Genomic DNA, 20,866 nt, shown 5'->3' on the forward strand with positions numbered 1-20,866 from the left:
CAGAGGCCTGTCCGGCAGAGGGGAGAGACCTTAGGCCAGAGTAGAGGGCAGGGCCATGAGGGCACTGTGGGCTGTGGATGGAGCTGGCATTTAAGAGGGGAGACCATAGACCGGGGCAGAGGGCAGGGCCATGAGAGCGCTGTGGGCTGTGGATGGAGCTGGCATTTAAGAGGGGAGACCATAGACCGGGGCAGAGGGCAGGGCCATGAGAGCGCTGTGGGCTGTGGATGGAGCTGGCATTTAAGAGGGGAGACCATAGACCGGGGCAGAGGGCAGGGCCGTGCTGGGCACTGTGGGCTGTGGATGGGAGCTGCCATTTATGCTCGGGTGATGGGAATGTGTTAAAAGATTTTAAGGAGGGGAATAACAGTTGGGATTAATGTGTATTCTGGGAATCTCAACAAAGTAAATTCATAGTTTGAATTTTCATAAGGCTTCTGCACAGGCAGAGAGAAATAGATCGTGTCTACAGCTGTGTGATGATTATATTAAAAATATTACTAAGTTTTTAAACGTCATTTCAAATGGTGTGTTTCTATCTCACATTGGTCATAAGTAGATTGCAAGGTTAATGGAAAGTAGAAAAGTTAACTCATGAATGTAAGAGACATCGATTTGGATGTCTCATCCTCCACGGAGGAGCCAGTGCTGCCACTGATGTCTTAGATTGTGGAGCTGAAGGCAATGAAGGAGCTGGTGTGGCTGTTCCTCTGTGAGGGTTGTGGAGCTGGAGATCCAGGGGGAGAGGTGTCCTAGTTTGAGGTTCCTGCAGCTGCAGACCCAGAGAGGAGCTGGCGTTTCTTTTGTTTGAGGGTCGCACAGCTGTAGAACCCGGGAGGAGCTGGCGTTTTTCTAGTATTAGTGTCCTGCCACTGGAGAGGAGCTGATGTTCCAGGAAGCTGATGTTCCAGTTAGAGGGCCGTGCAGCTGGAGACCCGGGGGGGGAGCTGATGTTCCAGGAAGCTGATGTTCCAGTTTGAGGGCCGTGCAGCTGGAGACGCGGTGGGGAGCTGATGTTCCAGTTAGAGGGCCGTGCAGCTGGAGACCCTCGGGGGAGCTGATGTTCCTGTTTGAGGGCTGGGAAGCTGATGATCTGGTTTGAGGGCCGTGCAGCTGGAGACCCTCAGGGGAGCTGATGTTCCAGTTTGAGGGTCATGCAGCTGGAGACCCTGGGAGGAGCCGATATTCCAGTTTGAGGGCCGTGCAGCTGGAGACCCTGGGAGGAGCTGATGTTCTAGTTTGAGGGTCATGCAGCTGGAGACCCTGGGGGGAGCTGATATTCCAGTTTGAGGGTTGGGGAGCTGATGTTCCAGTTTGAGGGCCCGGAAGCTGATGATCCAGTATGAGGGCAGTGCAGCTGGAGACTGGCGGGGAGCTGATGTTGCAGCTTGAGGGCCGTGCAGCTGGAGACCCTGGGGGGAGCTGATGTTCCGGTTTGAGGGCCTTGCAGCTGGAGACCTGGAGGGAGCTGATGTTCTAGTTTGGGGGTCATGCAGCTGGAGACCCTGGGGGGAGCTGATGTTCCAGTTTGAGGGCTGGGGAGCTGATGTTCCAGTTTGAGGGCCGTGCAGCTGGAGACCCGGGGGGAGCTGATGTTTCGGTTTTAGGGCTGTGAAGCTGGAGACCCGGGGGGAGCTGATGATCCAGTTTGAGGGCCGTGCAGCTGGAGACCCTGGAGGGAGCTGATGTTCCAGTTTGAGGGATCTGGAGCTAATTATGCAGTTTGAGGGCCTTCCAGCTGGAGACCCGGCAGGGAGCTGATGTTCCAGTTCGAGGGCCGTGCAACTGGAGACCCTGGGGGGAGCTGATGATCCAGTTTGAGGGCCTTCCAGCTGGAGACCCAGCAGGGAGCTGATGTTCCAGTTTGAGGGCCTTGCAGCTGGAGACTCTGGGGGGAGCTGATGTTCTAGTTTGAGGGTCATGCAGCTGGAGACCTCGGGGGAGCTGATGTTCCAGCTTGAGGGCTGGGGAGCTGATGTTCCTGTTTGAGGGCCGTGCAGCTGGAGACCTGGCAGGGAGCTGATATTCCAGTTTGAGGGCCCTGCAGCTGGAGACCAAAGTGGGAGCTGATGTTCCAGTTTGAGGGTCATGCAGCTGGAGACCTGTGGGTGAACTGATGTTCCAGTTTGAGGGCTGGGGAGCTGATTTTCCAGTTTGAGGACCGGGGAAGCTGATGTTCCAGTTTGAGGGCCGTGCAGCTGGAAACCCGGTGGGGAGCTGATGTTGCAGTTTGAGGGCTGTGCAGCTGGAGACCTGGCAGGGAGCTGATGTTCTAGTTTGAGGGCCAGGAAGCTGATGATCCAGTTTGAGGGCGGTGCAGCTGGAGACCCTGAGGGGAGCTGATGTTCTAGTTTGAGGGTCATGCAGCTGGAGACACTGGGGGGAGCTGATGTTCTAGTTTGACAGCTGGGGAGCTGGTATTCCAGTTTGAGGGCCGTTCAGCTGGAGACCTGGGGGGGAGCTGATGTTGCAGTTTGAGGGCCCTGCAGCTGTAGACCCGGGGGTAGCTGATGTTTTGGTTTTAGAGCCGTGCAGCTGGAGACCCTGGGGGGAGCCGATGTTCCAGTTTGAGGGCCCTGCACCTGGAGACCCAGGGAGGACCTGATGTTCCAGTTTGAGGGCTGTGCAGCTGGAGACCTGGGGGGGAGCTGATATTGCAGTTAGAGGGTGGTGCAGCTGGAGACCTGGGGGGGAGCTGATGTTACAGTTTCCTGGTCATGCAGCTGGATATCCCAGGGGGAGCAGGTGTTTTTTAATTGGGGGGTCATTCTGTAGAACCTGGGAGGAGCTTGCCTCTTTCTAGTATGAGTGTCATACAGCTGGAGACCTGGAGTGGGGCTGATGTTCTAGTTTGCGAGTTGTGCAGCTGGACACCCGGGGAGGAGCTGGTGTTCCTGTTTGAGGGTCATGCAGCTGGAGACCCGGGGAGGAGCTGATGCTGTAGTTTGAGGGTTTTGCAACTGGAGACCTGGAGAGGAGCTGATGTTGTTCTAGTTTGAGGCTCCTGCATCTGGAGACTCAGGTAGCAGCTCATGTTTTCTGATCAAAAGGTCCTGGAGCTGGAGACACAGGGAGGAGCTGGTGCTGCTCTTGTTTAAGTCTGAGGGTCGTGGAGCTGGAGACCCGGGGATAAGCTGATGTTCTAGTTTGAGGCTCCTGCAGCTGGAGACCCAGGTAGGAGTTCATGTTTTTCTGATCAGAGGGTCATGGAGCTGGAGACGTGGGGAGGAGCTGATGTTTTCCTAGTTTGAGGGTCGTGTCGCTGGAAACCCGGGGAGGAGCTGCTGGTGTTCTAGTTTGTGGGTTGTGGAGCCGGAGATCCGGGGAGGAGCTGGTGTTTTTCTCATGTGAGGTTTGTGGAGCTGGATACCCAGGGAAGGAGCTAGTGTTTTTCTAGTTTGAGGGTCGTGCAGCTGACCCTCAAATGACCTCAAACTAGAAAAACACTGACCCCCAAGGGTGTCCAGCTCCACGACCCTCAAACTAGAAAACCACCAGCTCCTCCCTGGGTGTCCAGCTCCACGACGCTCAAACTAGAAAAACACCAGCTCCTCCCTGGGTGTCCAGCTCCATGACGCTCAAACTAGAAAAACACCCGCTCTTCCCTGGGTGTCCAGCTCCACGACCCTCAAACTAGAAAAACACCAGCTCCTCCCTGGGTGTCCAGCTCCACGATGCTCAAACTAGATTAAAATCAGCTCCTTCCCAGGTGTCCAGCTGCACGACCATCAAACTAGAAAAACCTGGGGAGGTTTTTTAGTTTGCTGCTGTTTTTCTAGTTTGAAGGTCATGCAGTTGGAGACCCGAGGAGGAGGTGATGTTCCAGATTGAGGGTCGTGGAGCTGGAGACCAGGGGAGGAGCTGGTGTTTTTTCTAGTTGGAGGATTGTGCAGCTGGAGACCCTGGGAGGAGCTGATGTTCTAGTCTGAGAGTCGTGCGGCTGGAGACCCTGGGAGGAGCTGATGTTCTAGTTTGACAGTCGTGCAGCTGGAGATCCAGGGAGGAGGTTGTCCTGTGGTTCAAATCTGAGGGTCCTGGAGCTGGAATCTACGGGAGAAGTTAGAGACCTGCAGAGGAGCCGGTGTTGGTGTTTGTAGTTGAGGGTCGTGGATCTGGAGATACAGAATGGAGTGGTGTTGTTCTAGTTGAGGGTCATGGAGCTAGAGACCCGGAGGGGAGCTGCTGTTTCTAGTTGAGGGTCGTGGAGCTGGAGACCTGGGGAGGAGCTGCTGTGTTTCTAGTTGAGGGTCGTGGAGCTGGAGACCAGGGGAGGAGCTGGTGTCTTTCTAGTTGAGGGTCGTGGATCTGGAGATACAGCATGGAGCGGTGTTGTTCTAGTTGAGGGTCGTGGAGCTGGAGACCCAGGGAGGAGCTGGCGTGTTTCTAGTTGAGGGTCGTGGAGCTGGAGACCTGGGGAGGAGCTGATGTGTTTCTAGTTGAGGGTCGTGGTGCTGGAGACCCGGGGAGGAGCTGCTGTGTTTCTAGTTGAGGGTTGTTGTGGTGGAGACCCATGAAGGAGCTGATGTTCCAGTTGAGGGTCGTGGAGCTGGAAACCCAGGGAGGAGCTGGTTCTTCTGTTGTTTAAGTCTGAAGATCGTCGAGTTGGAGATCCAGGGAAGAGCCAGTGCTGCGGTTCAAGTCTGAGGGTCTTGGAGCTTGAGCCCCCAGGAGGAGCTGGTGCTGCCACTAATGTCTTAGGTTGTAAAGCTGGAGACCCGCGGAGGAGCTGGTGTTGCTGTTCTAGTGGGAGGCTTGTGGAGCTGGAGACTGAGGGAGGAGCTGGTGTGTTTCTAGTTGGAGGGTCGTGCGGTTGGAGACCCGGGGAGGAGCTGATGTTTTCCTAGCTTGAGGGTCATGGAGATATAGACCCACGGATGAGCTGGTGCTGCTGTTGTTTAAGTCTGAGGGTCATGGAGCTGGAGATCTGGGGAACAGCTGGTGCTGCAGTTCAAGTCTGAGGGTCTCAGAGCTGGAGCCCCCTGGGAGGAGTAGGTACTGCCACTGATGTCTTAGGTTTTGGAGCTGGAGACCTGTGGAGAAGCCGGGCTGCTGTTCTAGTTTGAGGTTTGTGGAGCTGGAAACCTGGTCAGGAGCCAGTGATGCTGTTTAAGTCTGAAGTTCATGGAGCTAAACGTGGAGCTGATGTTGGGGAAGTAGAGAGAGAGAGTTTCAGGACGCCGTGGAAACTGTACATGTAGCTGAATCCCAAGCAAGTTAAGCCTGGGAGCTTCTCAGTCCTCGGGATTAATGCATTCCTTTTTCTCTTACACAGTTTGGATTTGTTTTCTGTCTCATGAGACAGAAAGACCCTGATTAATACCCTCAGGAATTGAAAAGCTTAAAAAAACTAAATGATATTGGAATAATAATAATAGAAATTAAACTATGATTATCCTGACTGACAGACAAAATCACACACCACACACAATATATATTTTCAATCAGTTAGTAAAATAATATATAAATTGAAACATAGACCCATGAAGAGCTGTAAAAAGTTATTTCATGGAGAAGTGATGGATGACAGAGATTAATCTGAGAGTTACTGTTAATGGAGAAACTTAGAACTTACCATTTTTCCTGTGAGGTTTCGGTGTGATACTGATACTCTGTGAGTTCTGACAGCTGAATCCATTCACACAGCCTGGTGATGCAGCAGGTGTCACAGAAGGACCCTGTCCCAGCTGGTCCTGCTCCACTGCTAGGATGGTGTGGCCTCTGATCTCTGACTGTGTCTTGAGGGGAGACCAGGCCCTTGATCACAAGCGTATCCATGGTGAGGTTCCGTGGATGGAAGCTCATGGATGTTCCCTTCCTGATGTTCATTGGCCATCTTGCTATTGAATGCATCTTGTTAATAACTGTCTTCTAAACATTGAATAGAAATAAAGTATTTGTACAATATGGGTAAGGTATAAAGAATATTGACACATTGGACACAGAGGACCTCCACCAGGTTTAGGGAATAGAATCTGAAGAGACATAACTTTGGATGCTCCCTGGAGGCCCTGCCTGAGTCCCAGTCCCTTCTCTTCTCCTACAGAGGGAACCACTTCCTGCTTTAGTCTTTATTATTCCCACACTTTTCTTCATAGTACGTTTCTTTCACCGCGTATGTGTACATCCCTAAACAATAAGCCATTTAGTTTTTGAACTTTGTTTTCTTTTTGAGGCAGGGTCTTGCTCTGTTGCCTTGGCTGTAGTTTTGAACTTTGATGTGAGGAAATTCTCCTGCGTGGCTGCTCCTGCACTGCATGGCTCTGAGCATCTGCTCTATGTCTATTTCTGTCCTCCATTCTCTCCTTGAGACCCACCCACACTGACATGGTTCATTTTCATTGCTGCGTGATCTCCTGTCTCCATTCTCTCCCTGAGACCCACCCACACTGACATGGTCCATTTTCATTGCTGCATGGTCTCTCGTCGTCTGAGAGGAGCATGGGAAATGTCTTCATCTTCCCGTGGATGACTGTTTGGCCAGGTTGGGGCCCTGAGGACTGCGTTTTGCTGGGAACATTCTTGGGCATTTCTTTTGTCCACAAGTGCAGGTTGCTTCTGGTCAGTAGCTTTCAAGTTTTAAAATTTCATCCCAGGTAAAAAATGTAATTTTCCTCATAACCCACAACACACATCCTTTCATATACAAGCATAACAAAAATATACTTCACAACCATTCTTAGCAGTGCCTGGTGTTCCTGCTTCTCTCCATTCTCCCCAACACCTGCATGGATTGGGTGGTGGGATTTTTGCCCATCTGGTGGGTGTCACGTGATATCTCCCCGTTAGGCTGAGCCCCTCTTCATGTTTTCATTAGTCATTCCTCCATATTTCCTCTTTTGTGGAGGGCCGGTTCAGCTCTTTTGCCCAGTTTCTGTTAAGTTGTTTGAATTTTTGCACTTTTCTTTTATTATTCCTATTGTTATGTGTTTGAGACACAGTCTCACTCTGTTGCCCAGGCTGGAGTACAGTGGCACAATCTCAGCTCACTGCAGCCTCCACCTTCTGGGTTCAAGTGATTTTCCTGCCTCAGCCTCCTGAGTAGCTGGGATTACAGGCGCCCACCACCACGCCTAGCTAATTTTTATATTTTTACTAGAGATGGGGTTTCACCATGTTGTCCAGGCTGGTCTCAAACTCCTGACCTCAGGTGATCCTCCCATCTCAGCCTCCCAAAGTGCTGGGATTACAGGCATGAGCCACCATGCCTGGCCTGCATTTTTCTTTTTCAAGAGGACTCTTTATAGATTATGCGTGCTCATTCTGGTGACTATGTGTGTGGCAAAGATGGGTTTGAATCCACCAGGATGAACGTGCAGGATATCCTCTCTGGTGGGAGAAGAGACAGAGAGGTGTAGACAGGTACAGAGAATCAGAGCCAAGAGGAGGCCGAGTCAGGCGGGGGTTGCAGGCTGCTGTGAGGACTTGGCTCCTTCTCTGAGGCAGGTGGGATTAGCAGGGGATTTAAACGGAGGAACTGTGGGATCTCCCTTATGCATTTCTGCCATGGTTGGCTCAGCTGAATGCACCTCTTGAACAAGACTTGGCCTTGGACACCCAGAGGCCCTTGGTTGAGGGTTTACCTCCTGGCATGGCCACTGACACATCCACGTTTGGCTCCCACAGGGCTGGGCGGCCCCAAGACCTGCTCTGCCTGGGCCTTTCATTGGTGGCATTTCTCAAGTTTGTCCCCTCTCAAGTCTGCTCCCTCCGGAAAACCAAACACCTCTCTCTCCCACATGGAAACCCCCATCAGCACCTCCCCCAACTCACAAGGCATCCCGTCAACATCACAGTCCCGACCTTCCCACACGGACAAGCTCACGGGACCCCCCGATGGACCAGGACAGCGCCAGCACTAAGACATGCCCTGAGACTCACAGGAAGAGCGGACCAAGAAGACAGGAACAGCACGGGGCACTGGGAGCTGCAAATGCCCACGATACTGTGAGAGACGGAGAAAGGTATGACAGGAGGAGCGGACCAAGAAGACGGGAGCAGCACGGGGCACTGGCAGCTGCAAACGCCCACGATACTGTGAGAGACGGAGAAAGGTATGACAGGAGGAGCAGACCAAGAAGACGGGAGCAGCACGGGGCACTGGCAGCTGCAAACGCCCACGATACCGTGAGAGATGGAGAAAGGTATGACAGGAGGAGCAGACCAAGAAGACGGGAGCAGCACGGCACACTGGGAGCTGCAAACGCCCACGATACCGTGAGAGATGGAGAAAGGTATGACAGGAGGAGCAGACCAAGAAGACGGGAACAGCACGGGGCACTGGCAGCTGCAAACGCCCATGATACTGTGAGAGATGGAGAAAGGTATGACAGGAGGAGTGGACCAAGAAGACGGGAACAGCACGGGGCACTGGCAGCTGCAAATGCCCACGATACTGTGAGAGATGGAGAAAGGTATGGCCATGGCTGACACAAAATGTTACTCAACATTTATCACAGGCCTAAATGGAGAACATAACGCTATAAAACCCTTAGGTAAAAACACAGGGGAAAATTTGTATGGCCTGGGGTTAGGCGAAAAGTTCTTAGACATGATACCAAAAGCATGATTCATAAAAGATTGACAAATTAAACTTGATCATAAATTTAAAATTATAATTCTATAAAGCAATATAAAAATCTAAAGAGAATGAAACACAAACTATGGTCTAGAAAAAAATATTTGTGAATCACACGTCTCACAACGTACTGGCACGCAGAATATATGAAGAACCATCAAAACTTAACCATAAGAAAGTAAAAACCCCAGTATTACAGAGAGGGCAAATATTTGAATGGAGGCCTCATCAAAGAAGGTATAAGGAGGGCATATTGCCCGAGAAAGAGGCTCAACGTCATAGAGATGCTGGAGAAATGCCAATCAACAGAACCTCTACAAATCTATTAAAAGGGCTAAAAACAGACAAAAACCATGGGCCAACCCAGGTTCTAATGATGATGCAAAGGAACTGGGACCCTCATAAGCTGCATGGGAATGGGAGGGGCCCCACCATGCTGGAAAGTGGTCCAGGAGTTTCTTATTAAGTTAAGCACATCCTTACCACGTCATCCAGCAACCCCACTCCTGAAATTTCCCCCAAGAGAAAACTTAAATGTGCACACACAAAGCTGCACACAAGTGTTTAGGCCTCATTCCTCATTGCCAATAACTGGAAGAAAACAAAATGTCCACTGGCAGGAGAAGGTGTGAACCAACGCGGATGCTTCCACATAGGGAGCACCAACCTGCAGTGGAAAGATGCACCCACAATGCCCCAGGTCTCCCAGGCCACATGCCTGGTGAAGGAAGCTAGTTTCGGTGGGCACAGGCCGAAGGATGCCACCACGTGACATCTTAGAGAAGACAGTGTACCTTGTCGGGGAGGAGGGCAGTGGTTTCGAGAGGCTACGGGTGGAGGGGCAAATGGAGGAGCTCTCTGGGGAGATGGCGTGAGCACCTGAACCTCACTGTGGGCTGCTGCAGTTGAGAGGCTGTACAGCAGACACTGGCTTCAGTACACACAGACTGAAGGAGGAAGGCTCCCACAACTCAAAGACAGAGGGTGTCACCTCCATGAAACAAAAATATATTTTAAAATCCTAAAATTAAGAAAAAACCACAACAAGTATTTTATAAGCGCGTTGGACTTTGAGTTGACATAATCGACCTGGGAGCATGGAACTGAAACCACAGGCTTGGCAATCCCGGAGGGAGAGAGTGGAGGGTTTAGACCTCAATTGAAGGGCTCAGTACCTGGCTATAGGAAATAACAGATTTAAAAAGCGGCAGGGAGGAAATAATTTCTGCTGATGAGGCTGCATTTCTCCAGATAGCCGGCAGAGTAAATTAAAGCAATATAGTAAAACAATGCACATCTTGATGGAAACTCACGATCACAAGGTTGTGGTGAAGGAGATTTGAAGATGTCCAGGAAAGAAAGACAAATGAGATGCATGTTGCAGCTGCCCTTCAAGGGGGGTGTGGGCCAGGTACCTGTGATTCTCCGTGACGTTGCAGGAATTCTCCTGGCTGGGTCCTCAGGAGCCGTTTCTTCTTGTCCACACTCACCTCCAGGGGCTGGTATGGGTCCCTGGTGGTCATGACTGCACTCAGGGCCGGGGGCCTGCTGAGGCTGCTCTCCCTGTTCCCGAAACACAGGGGTTTGGTCCAGATCCCGCTGCTCACCACACAGAAAGCCTGTCACTGAAACGACGCTTACTGCCAATGAGGAAGGCATGCATCAGGAGCTGCAGGCCTGGAGATGGGAGGTCAGCTTCAAATCCATCTTCCTGACTGACTATATAGCAGGGAAGAAGTGTGACTGTGTGTAAGGAAAACAGGAATTAGGGAGAGTGAGGAAGAGGAGTTGGTCAGGAGGAGGCAGGTGGCTGGTCAGGCACTCATGATGGGTGAGGGGTTTGGCATCTCACTGTCCAGATGCCGTGATCTGGTGAGTCTCTCTTCCTTCACACTACCCGGGAGCCCTGATGGTCAGTTTCCTGAGAAAGGAACTCAAGACAAATGTCAAGTTCTCAAGTTTCAAGACCACAAGGATCCATTTCTATGTTATTCAGAGAAACCATGAACATCAGTTCTATGGGACAATCGGGCCAGTTCAACACCAGATCTGATCTGCCACGACACCGGCTGCTCGGCCCTCAGATAAAGCCCAGAGTCCAGTGTCCTCTCCCCAACCCCAGCCTGGCCCCACACCCACACCCCCCCACTTCACCCTGGGCCTCAGTGCTCTCCCACTGCAGAGGGGTCAGGGAGCTGCACACGCCCCACGTGCACCTGGGCACGTGGTGTATTTCAGATGCACCTGGTGTCACTGTTCGCACAAACCCAAGTGGGAAGAGATCCAAATTCTCGTTCACCACAGATGGATGAGGACGTCCCAGCAAGTCCCTCAGTGGAGTCAGCCAGCACAAGGCGAGTGAGGGACCTCCGGAGACATGAATGGGTCTCAGACAGTGTGTGAGTGGACGAAGCAGGAAAAACACATGCTGCTAGTTAATTCGTTTATGTTGAGCTCAAAATAGTCCACATCAGAAAGACTGTTTGGGGCTGCAGGAATTGAGTGGACAATTGCAAACAAGGCAAGGAAAGGAGGACTAGAGAGGTGAGGAGGACGCTCCCTTCGGGGGCGGAGAGAGTAAGACCTGGCATTGCACATGGGACGGGGGGCCCGTCGAGGCACCTCTTTGCTTCTGAGAGTCTGTTTTCATGGACAGTCTTCTACAAAATGTACATGGCAGCTTTTCAGGGCCAGGGTCACCGGGATTTGTCTTTACACCTCCCCAGCCCGGGAGCCACCACCTCTACCAGCCCCGTCCACACAGTTGAATCTCATCTTAAGTTCTCTGGAGCCCGACCCCCCACGCACACCCTCCTGGTCTGGGCGTCTCACCTGCATCCGCACAAGTGCCTCAGGAGGGTGGAGTGTCTGGTGCTCGGCACTGGAGGCTCAGCCCACACTGTGCCGGACAGTAGCAGGCCTCCTGGATGAATGAAGCATGAACGAATCCCGATCCTGTTACCACAACTTCTCCCCAAGCATCCTCAGCAGAACGTTGTGTAAAAACCACACCAGGATTCGTACATGCCAGAGGACTGAACTTCTGCGTGTTGAAGATAATTCGTCTTCCTGAATCACTGCTGATCTGCCATGTGGTTAACCACGGAATAAACATGGGGGAGAGTGTAAGCACCGCCCTAACAACCTCACGCTTCTTCCGTTACCCTTTAAAATTACAGGGTACTGACTTCATAATTGTGTTTCTCTTGTAAATGAGACTCTCATGGAAAAATCAGCTATGTAGGTGATAGCTTTGTAAACCTTTAGATTGAAATGTCACTTCGATTATTTCAAGTGTAAAAGTGTTTCAGCTTTTTTGAGGTATAATTGATACTCAGAGAGCTGCACACATTTCATGTGTACACTTTGGTGAGGCTTGACCTGAGCAAACACCTGTGAAACCATCACCAAATCAAAGCAATCGAGGAATTCTGCACCTCCTGGAGGCTTCCTTGTGCCTGTGCCCGTGGTGAGGACACAGCACGAGATCTTCCCTCTCAGCCAGTCGCAAACAGCCAATAAGAAAATAACACCAGGCCTCCTGGTGAACACACACCTGTAATTTAATTGTTGATCTTTTAACCTGGCATTCACATTCTTCATCCAGAATACGGCAAAGACTTTAGAAGTTATCTAAAGTATCAGTAATTTGAAGTCCTTTAATACAAAAAGTATAGAATATTACCTTTCGTCACATAGCAATAGGGAAATGAAAAAAGAAAATTGACTTATGTTCTTTACTGGCTAGGAAAATATTCTTAAAAAGATACGTGCAGGTGAATCTAACAAATAACAAATTTATTTCTTTACGTAGATAAATATAAGGTTAGATCCGTGTAAATAAATGAAGCCATTAATGGTAGAGTCCCACAGATCACAGAACTGACCCAGCATCCAGCTCTGCTCACGATTTCAGGGAGTCATTTTCAGGCGCAGGTTGAGCTGGAGAAGCTGGGGACCCTTGTAGCCCCACTGTCCTTCCTGCCTCACAGGGCCTCTGAGGGGTGCCTGGAACATCTCTCCTCTTGGTCTTTGAAGATCATTTCATTTATGCAACATTTTCCAGGTGCCATGGACCCGAGCCCAGAAACCACGGTACCAGAACAACCCGAGAGCCGGGGTAACCCGAGAGAGGGCAGAGGGTAGGCGGTGGCTCCCCAGGAGTGAGCTGAGAGCCGGGGTCACCCGAGAGAGGGCAGCGGGTAGACAGTGGCTCCCCAGGAGTGAGCCGAGACCCAGGGTCACCCGAGAGAGGGCAGAGGGTAGACGGTGGCTCCCCAGGAGTGAGCTGAGAGCAGGGGTCACCCCCAGGAGTGAGCTGAGAGCCGGGGTCACCCAAGAGAGGGCAGAGGGTAGACAGCGGCTCCCCAAGAGTGAGCCGAGAGCCGGGGTCACCCCCAGGAGTGAGCTGAGAGCCGGGGTCACCCGAGAGAGGACAGAGGGTAGACAGTGGCTCCCCAGGAGTGAGCACCAGGCACTGTCAGGGGTTCTCTCCCCAGCACATTTACAAGGGACTCGATGGGTTCTTCTTCCCTCAGGAGCAATCCCAGTGGGCAGAAGGAGGGGATGGGAGGCCTGGCAAATGCTCCTCCCCAGTTCCATTCCAAGCTCCACGGGGCTCCGGCAGGCCCCATGTCATGTGCAGATGAGGGATTAGGGTTCCTGCCTAGCCTCGCTGCTCTCAGGCCCTCATGGGCTCCTCTCCCCACCCCCCATGCAGCCGGCAGACCCTGCTCCCACCCAGCTGTTCTCAGTGTTTCTCATCCTTCCTGGATGACGCCCTACCTGGGGCACCCATTCCTGTGGCACCCCAGCCCTTCACTGCAGCACGCATCCCGTCACCTCCACAGTGAGACCATCCTGGAACCATGATCAGCCCATCAGTTTCATCCACCCTCTTCCTAGCCCATTTTCTGTGCTTATTTATTGTTCCCCAAACTCCTGCCTATGATTTAAAACTAAGTGTGAGTCTAGTCTGTTACAATGATATGGATTCCAGATCTTCGGAATCAAAATGCTCCAAGGTTTAACTCACAACCTTGTCTTCTTTATTTTGCATTTTATGTGAATGCCTTTGGTAATACCATCATCGGTTGCGCCGATGGAGGGAGCAAAGATCTCATGGTGTTGGTTAAAGGGAGTGTGGCCCAGGGCCTGAGGTCTGAGAAGGAGCTTATTCCTCGGCGAGGTGGAAATAACACAGACTGCAAAGCCCACCTTGGGGGCACCACAGAGGAGAAAGCAACCACATTACTGAGAGGCCACAGAATAACTGAGCTCGTTTGGGGGTGAGAACGAGGCTGCATCTCTGCCCTTTCCCTCTCCCCTGCCCTCATTCTCTCTCTCTCTCTTTTTCTCTTTCTTCCTTTCATCTGGGTCTAAATGGGCTCATTTGTCTTCAGCATCCCTAGGAAACTTCATGAAACCAGTGTTATTATGGTAAATTTGCAGTTTAAAAATTCAGTGCAGAAAGGTTAAACAAATTGCTCAAGTTTGCCCAGCCAATATCTGGCAGAGTCAACGGCACTGGAATTCAGATGTGGCTACATGTTTTGTGGTCTTTCTATTCTTTCTGATACATAAAGTTTTCATTTAACCAGACTTATAATGCATAACACGGTTTTGAAAGGTGAAGACAAAGTGAGGTGCACACTAAGGGGCAGCCTCCCCTGCAGGAGTGAGGTGTGAACACTCCCGGGAGCCAGCAGCCAGCAGCAGGCTTGGCCTGAGGACAGAGCCTGTGATTCCACCCATGATTTACCAGTGCTTTCAGCTATGAACAGGCGTTAAATAAATAGAGCTGTTTTCAAAATTAAATGAACAATACATTCTTTTCAGCATTTCCACCTAATTGCAATTCCTTTTTCTTTTATTCATGAATTCAATAGTCTATGCTTTTTGAAAACTGATATTCCCTGTAATGAAGCCCTGTGGTTTCACTGAGTGTCGGGTTTGAAATGTTGTAAAATACATGTAACACTCATCCCATTCAAAAGGTGTAGAAATGGATTACTAAGGGGTACTCAGGGGAGTTTTGCTTGAAAGCTGAGGCAAAATCATAGTTGATGCAGGTGAAAATATTTAATTTAATAACCTTTAATGAATAATTCAGTTTTCAGGTTACATGAAAGCGACACCTTTATTTGCATTACACATCTCTGCCCCCAGTCATGTCAATGTGTCTTTCCTGAATGCAGTTTTAGGATAAGGACAATCCTTGGAAATCCACCTTCCAGAAGGTTCCACTGTTGCGGCTTTGGGATCAGGAAAGGGGATTTGCAGGAAGGGACAATTGAGAGGGCTTCTCCCTGCTATGGAGACACAGAGCTGTCTGTACTTCACGGGACCCCCTCCTTCAGATCCAGAAGACACTGAAAAGAAACGCAGGGCTTTGAACCTGGGCTGGGGCTCCCGGGGCTGGGCGGCTGCTGCCTCTCGCTGAGGGAATCCACACTCTCGAGGCAGCACCTCGCAGAGCAGGTCACCTCGACTGCCCCATGATGTCCATGAGGCTTGTTCCTGTCTTACTACGATCGAGAAGACAGCATGTGATTTTATGAACACCCCATAAAGAAAACCTGAAAACCGTGTTCAAATAAATGCCGTTGAGCAAAAGGGCAGCTGTGGACCTGGCAGGTGGGGCCTGCGGTGCCTGAGGTCATGGCCAGCAGCCCCGGGAACGGCTCCATCTCAAGGACATCTTAAGGCCAGTAGGGGCATTTGGGACGGCAGAGGCCTCACCCTGAAAGTGGTGGTTTCCACAGCTGGACACGTCCACAGGACCTCAGAGGGGAGGGTCAGAGCTGAGAGCTGAGATCCAAGCCGTGGTGTGGGTGAAAGAAGGAGCGGGCAGGGATGGCTCTCCGGGAGAGGCCTGGATCTGGGCCTGAGCAGAGCCGCTGCGGACCAGACACAAGTGGCCACGGCAGCCAAACCAGATTCCCGGATCCCAGCCGACGCCCTTGGAATCCGGGTCACAGAGCCTTTCTCACACGGTTTTCATTTTGCCTGGCATGGATCGAGTTTCTTAGTCTACAAACGTACAAGGGCTCACTTCAAGGCCACAATCCATCAACACAGCCAGCCAGGCTCATGCTCTCAGTCAATTTTCTTACTTTAAAAACCTATTTTACCTCAGCCTGCAGTCCCTGAGATGGATGGGTGTGAGCAAAGCTGTGAGGAAAGCAGCCCCTACTTGTGAGAAACACCTGCGCCTCACTGGGCAGACTGCAGGTGCGACCCACTCAGCCTGCAGGTGGGAGGCGGGACCGGGCTGGCTCAGAGGTCGGGTATGGAAAGCCATGGCCGAGGCTGACATCCACTCACTCCCCCCACAGTCCTCTCAGCTGGACAGCAACACACACCCACACTCTCATGCCAGTTTGCACACACAGCCATGATCATTGCACACACACGCACACACAGGCTGCTGCACAAGTCACACCTACTCATTCACACTCATGCACACTTACATGATAGATGCAAAATCCTTGTGTTTCAGGGGAGGATGTGAGGACGCAGGGGTGTGTGGCTGTCCATCCCACCGTGAGGGTGCAGGTGTGTCTGTACTCCTCCGTGCTGGGTCTTGGGGTGTGTGTGCAGGTGTGTCTGTCTCCACCTCCGCACCAGGTCCTGAGGTGAGTGTGTGGCTGTCTGTCCCACCGTGAGTGTGCAGGTGTGTCTACTCCTCCACACCAGGTCCTGGGGTGAGCATGCGGCTGCCCGTCCCGCCGTGCGTGTGCAGGTGTGTCTGTCTCTCCTCTGCACTGGGCCCTCACTCTGCTGCTCCCCCATTTTGTGGCTGGGAAAATTGTGATATCTGTGATTTTTCTCATCAGTCACAGCTGGAACTTGCACGACTCTGTCTCACACCCATTCACACAGCCGTGAGGACATCGATGTGCAGCCTTGACCTCCTGCAGCACATTCATCAGGCTCCCATCACCGCTGGGCCATTGTCAGGGCCTGGTTGCCCACCTGGCTGAAGCCTCCCCGTCATCACACCCCTCACTGGAGCAGCCCCAACTCACAGGCTGTTAGTTGTCACCATCAAGCACACCAGAAATTTTTAAATGATTTCTCTAAGCCAGGCACAGAAAGGCAAACATTGCTCTCTCTCTCTCACTAATTTGTCAGATTTAAAAATTGAAACAATTGAATTCATGGACATGGGGTGGGGAAGGACGGTTGCCAGAGGCTGGAAGGGGTAGCGGGGCCGGGAGAGGTGGGATGGTTAATGGGTGCAAAAATAGAAAAATGAGTAAGACCTGGTGTTCGATAGCACAACAGGGGGGCTACAGTCAGTAAGAACTTGACTGTGCATTTTAAAATAACTTAGGGAGTGTAGTTGGGTTGTTTGTAACTCAGTAGATAAGTGCTTGAGGGGACAGACGCCCCGTTTTCTGTGATGTGCTTACTTCACACTGCATGCCTGTATCCAAACATCTCACATACTGCATAAATACATACACCTATGTGGCCACAAAATTTAAAAAAATCATTTATCTAAGGATAAAAGTGAAGTTCCCCTCGTTTCATGCAGCTTCTCTTCAGTGCTTTTGTTTTTCGAGATGAACCTTCCTCACTGGTATTGTCAGCACCAGGAGTCTGTTCGGGACAAGCTCCCGCCATTTCTCACCACTCCCAACTTCGGGGGAGTCTCTCTAAACACACGTGTTTTGTGGTATTTGGCTGACATTCTGACTACTGTAAGAAATCAATGCATGACATACAAATTCACACAATTTTGGGGAGGGAGAGACTGCAGGTTATGCTTTCAAAAACTTTCATGATTTTAGATTGTTTTTTCTTTTTAGGAAGTTTTCTTTTTACGTGAGATATTTGACTCAAGCATTGTTAAAAATGCAACAACATCATAAAAGTTTGGTGGTTCAAAAAATAATGATGACACAAAACTCTAGTGCCTCTACACTTGGACAGTTTTAATTTTTTAATTTGGTAAATCTGGTTACAGAAGCCAAGTGATTTTTCAGGCACACCAAGTTTTCAGCGCTTGGCAGGAAGTAGAAATGAACATGTCTAGAATTTTCCACCATGCAGACCTTCAGAGCATGTGTGCCTATGTCTCTATGTGTATGTATACACATATGTGCAGACGTGTTTGTGTGTATGAATGTGTATCATGTGTGTACATGTGTGTTATTCATGGATTGCTTTTGCTAAGCAACAGATAATATAGTGATTCCAAAGGAGTTTCAAGCTCATCTTTATTCTTTTTTATTTTGCTGAGTAAAAAGTACAGCTGTAGCGGAACGTCCTGCTTAACTCACTCTGCGAGACGGATGTCACACGGATGACTATAAAACGTAGCATGCATGACGTATGCAATTTATAGAAAGAAAACCAGATGGAAATAAAAGAAGAATAAAATTGGCATAAATGACCCCAAATCACACCTGAAACACACTCTGTGGCCACTGATGGCTTCGGGCGCTCTGCTTTCAGGAGGCCTGGAAAGTCCCAGCTGTGAACATCTCCGCGGCCCCGTGACTCGGTTCACCGCATTGCTCAGACATCCACGCCTCCCGTTACTTTACCTTAAGCCTTGACTTATTTTTCACCTTTTTAAGTTAAGATCCGTGATCAGTGAGTGCCACTCTGTGGGGAGTCACGTGTTTGAGACGGGAATTTCCACAGGCAGCTGAGAGAAGAGGATGGAGTGGGTGTCCCTCCGAATGCTGGTGTCTGATGCCTCAGTGAAGGCGAAAGGGTTGATCCTGAGAGGAGAAGAATGAGCTCATTTGTGGAGGAAATGATAACTGCTGACCACAATACAGGCCTTCAGGAGTGGTGCTGAGTCCAGGGAGCATGTATTAAATGCCATTTATGTGGCAAGCACAAAGCTAAGGACTGACCAGTCTGTGGAGAGTAAATCTCCTTCCTGCCTTGCAGGCTGACAAAGTCCAATCATTAGTGACCATTCATGCCAGGAAGGTGGAGCTGCCTCCCCAGATGCAAACAAATCCTGTGGCTTTTCCCTGGTAGCCTCGGTGGCGGGTCCCGGTGAGGAAACAGTGACAGATGGGGGTGATTCCCAGGGGTCCTGCGAGAGGCCATGGTCGGAGGGCTGGAAGGAGGCGGGAAAGGTGCTGGTTCATTCACAGCTCCAGGTGAGCTGGAGGCATCCAGGCGGGACTGTGCCTGGGAACACAGGTGCCACCCATGGGGAGCTGCTGTTCTAGAGAAGGCCATGGGCACCTCTGGGAACCCAGGAGACCCAGTGACCCACAGCTTTTATCACCTGGCTTCACAGATGGGATCTGGGACTTGGCAGTTAAACCGCTTAGGGAGGTCCCATGACTGCCAGGTGGGAGGGCTGGATTCGAATCCCAGAGGGAGGTTGCCTCCACCTTCCGCCACCGTATCCCCGACTCACTGCCTCTCCACCCTGGAGATGGGGAGAGGGAAGAACTTCGGAGACCAGGGTGGGTGGGTGTGTCCCTTCACCCCGGGGACTGAGGCCTCCCTCCTCCCCGTGACATGTGACCCCCAGGGCCTGCAGGTGCCCAGACAGCCCAAGCTCACGGCACCCTACAGGGAAGCCTTTGATCAGGTATGGAAATCAGGGCTGAGAGTCGATATCCTAAATCAACCTTTAATTTCCAGAAGTGCTTTAAGGCCCACTTGAAAAGGGAAGGAAAAGGCAAAAGTTTATGGTGGGGGTGGGGAGTCCCGTTGGCCACAGCCTGGCCACTGTCACCACTTCAGATGGTCACTGTGGCACTGGGACCAGTGCTTTTGAAGGACAGACACACTGGCTGGAGCTTTGGAGAATGACAACCTTGACCCCTGCCAGGCATCCTAATTACAGCCTGGAGGCGCTGGGACAATGCACTCCCAGCTCTTGTTTGTTTGTTTCGAGACAGAGTCTCACTCTGTTGCCCAGGCTGGAGTGCAGTGGTGCAATCTCACTGCAACCTCCACTTTCCGGGTTCAAGCGATTCTCCTGCCTTAGCCTGCAGAGTAGCTAGGACTGCAGGTGGGTGTCACCACACCCAGCTAATTTTTGCCTCAGCCTCCCAAAGTGCTGAGATTAAAGGTGTGAGCCACCGTGCCCGGCTAAACTCCCAGCTCTAATTCCGGTTTCTCTCTGGAGTTTTGTTCTCCTCAGTTGTTGACTCAGCAAAGATGAATCCAACCTTTTAGAGAATAAAAGTCAATGGGGTTCATTCCACCAGCCAACTGAAGCAGAGAGAGTGCGAACGAGGAACATCCCACACAGAAAATTGAGACCCACAGAGGACAGAGGGGCCACAGACACCTGGGGCCGCTGAGTCTGCAGAAAGTGAATCCAGCCTGCAGGGCTGAGGCTGCTCAGATGTAGCAAAACTTGAGACGCCACTGTTGAGTTTTCTTCCCGGGGAGGATGGACCCAAGAGGCCGTTCCCCACTTGGACGGCAGCCAGCGGTTTGCACCCCAGATAGTGGCCCTGGCTGAAGGGTCATCTGTGTCCATGCACCCCACGTACAGTTAGACACACACACACACGTGACCTAATGTGAGGAGGAGAGAGGTGCAGAGCCCACAGGAGGGAGAGCTCAGCGGGAATTGATGGAGAGGAGGACTCAGCTCCCTGTGGCCCAGACCTGGCTGACCATGTGACGGCCGCTCTCCGCCCATGCTGGGGGACACAGGCAGGTGGTGTCCGCCCCACGCCTGTCCAGCGGAGTCTTACTACCAAGCATGCCCCAGGTTTACCTGCCCAATCTCAGGTGCTGCAGCAGTGACCTGTCCACCCACTGTGAGCTGCTGGAGCCCTGGTACGGGTCCTTCAGCCTCTGCACTGAAGCTTCCTTATGTCGTGTCAGCAGCAGGCTGGGCGCACTGCCGTCAGGATGAAGAGCATTGCCCTGGGTGCACCTGGGCAGAGCGGAGGTGTTGGCTCCTGCCGATCACATGCCTGTGGAGGGCCCAGCTGCCCTGCAGATGCGCGTGTGCATGCGTGGAGCATCACGAGGGTCACTGGGCAGTACACACTCCTAGGCACAGCCACTGAGAGTCCGCTGCTCAGTGAGGACAGCATGGATGAGGGGCTCAAACAGGGGCCTCCCAGCCAAGCCAGGCATGTGGAGGAAAGTGAGGGCTTCAGCCAGCTGTCGGGACCCTGGCTGGTGACACAGGAACCCTGGACCCTGCCGGTGGGCCCAGAGCAGCGATCCTGGAGCACCATGGTCAGGACACCTCTGCGCCAACAGCTTGGCTGCCGGCCACACCCCGGCCGAGGCGGCCTTCCCTCCCCCAGGCTTCGCTCACTCCAGACAGATTTCTTC

At 51.7% G+C, this 20,866-nt stretch overlaps 1 protein-coding gene across 1 annotated transcript; it reads right to left on the reverse strand.

Annotated features, from left to right (window-relative positions):
- Positions 1 to 376: 376 nt before the first annotated feature.
- LOC129138592 (nascent polypeptide-associated complex subunit alpha, muscle-specific form-like) lies at positions 377 to 5,781 on the reverse strand. The gene is made up of 2 exons (XM_063804298.1): positions 5,573 to 5,781; positions 377 to 5,139 (listed from the first exon to the last, which is right to left on the reverse strand). Exon 2 carries the CDS (start codon positions 2,361 to 2,363, stop codon positions 1,023 to 1,025), a length of 1,341 nt encoding a protein of 446 aa, XP_063660368.1. The 5' UTR covers positions 2,364 to 5,139; positions 5,573 to 5,781; the 3' UTR covers positions 377 to 1,022.
- Between the last annotated feature and the right edge of the window lie 15,085 nt (positions 5,782 to 20,866).

The sequence above is a fragment of the Pan troglodytes genome, chromosome X (assembly GCF_028858775.2).
Source record: "Pan troglodytes isolate AG18354 chromosome X, NHGRI_mPanTro3-v2.0_pri, whole genome shotgun sequence".
Taxonomy (NCBI): domain Eukaryota; kingdom Metazoa; phylum Chordata; class Mammalia; order Primates; family Hominidae; genus Pan; species Pan troglodytes.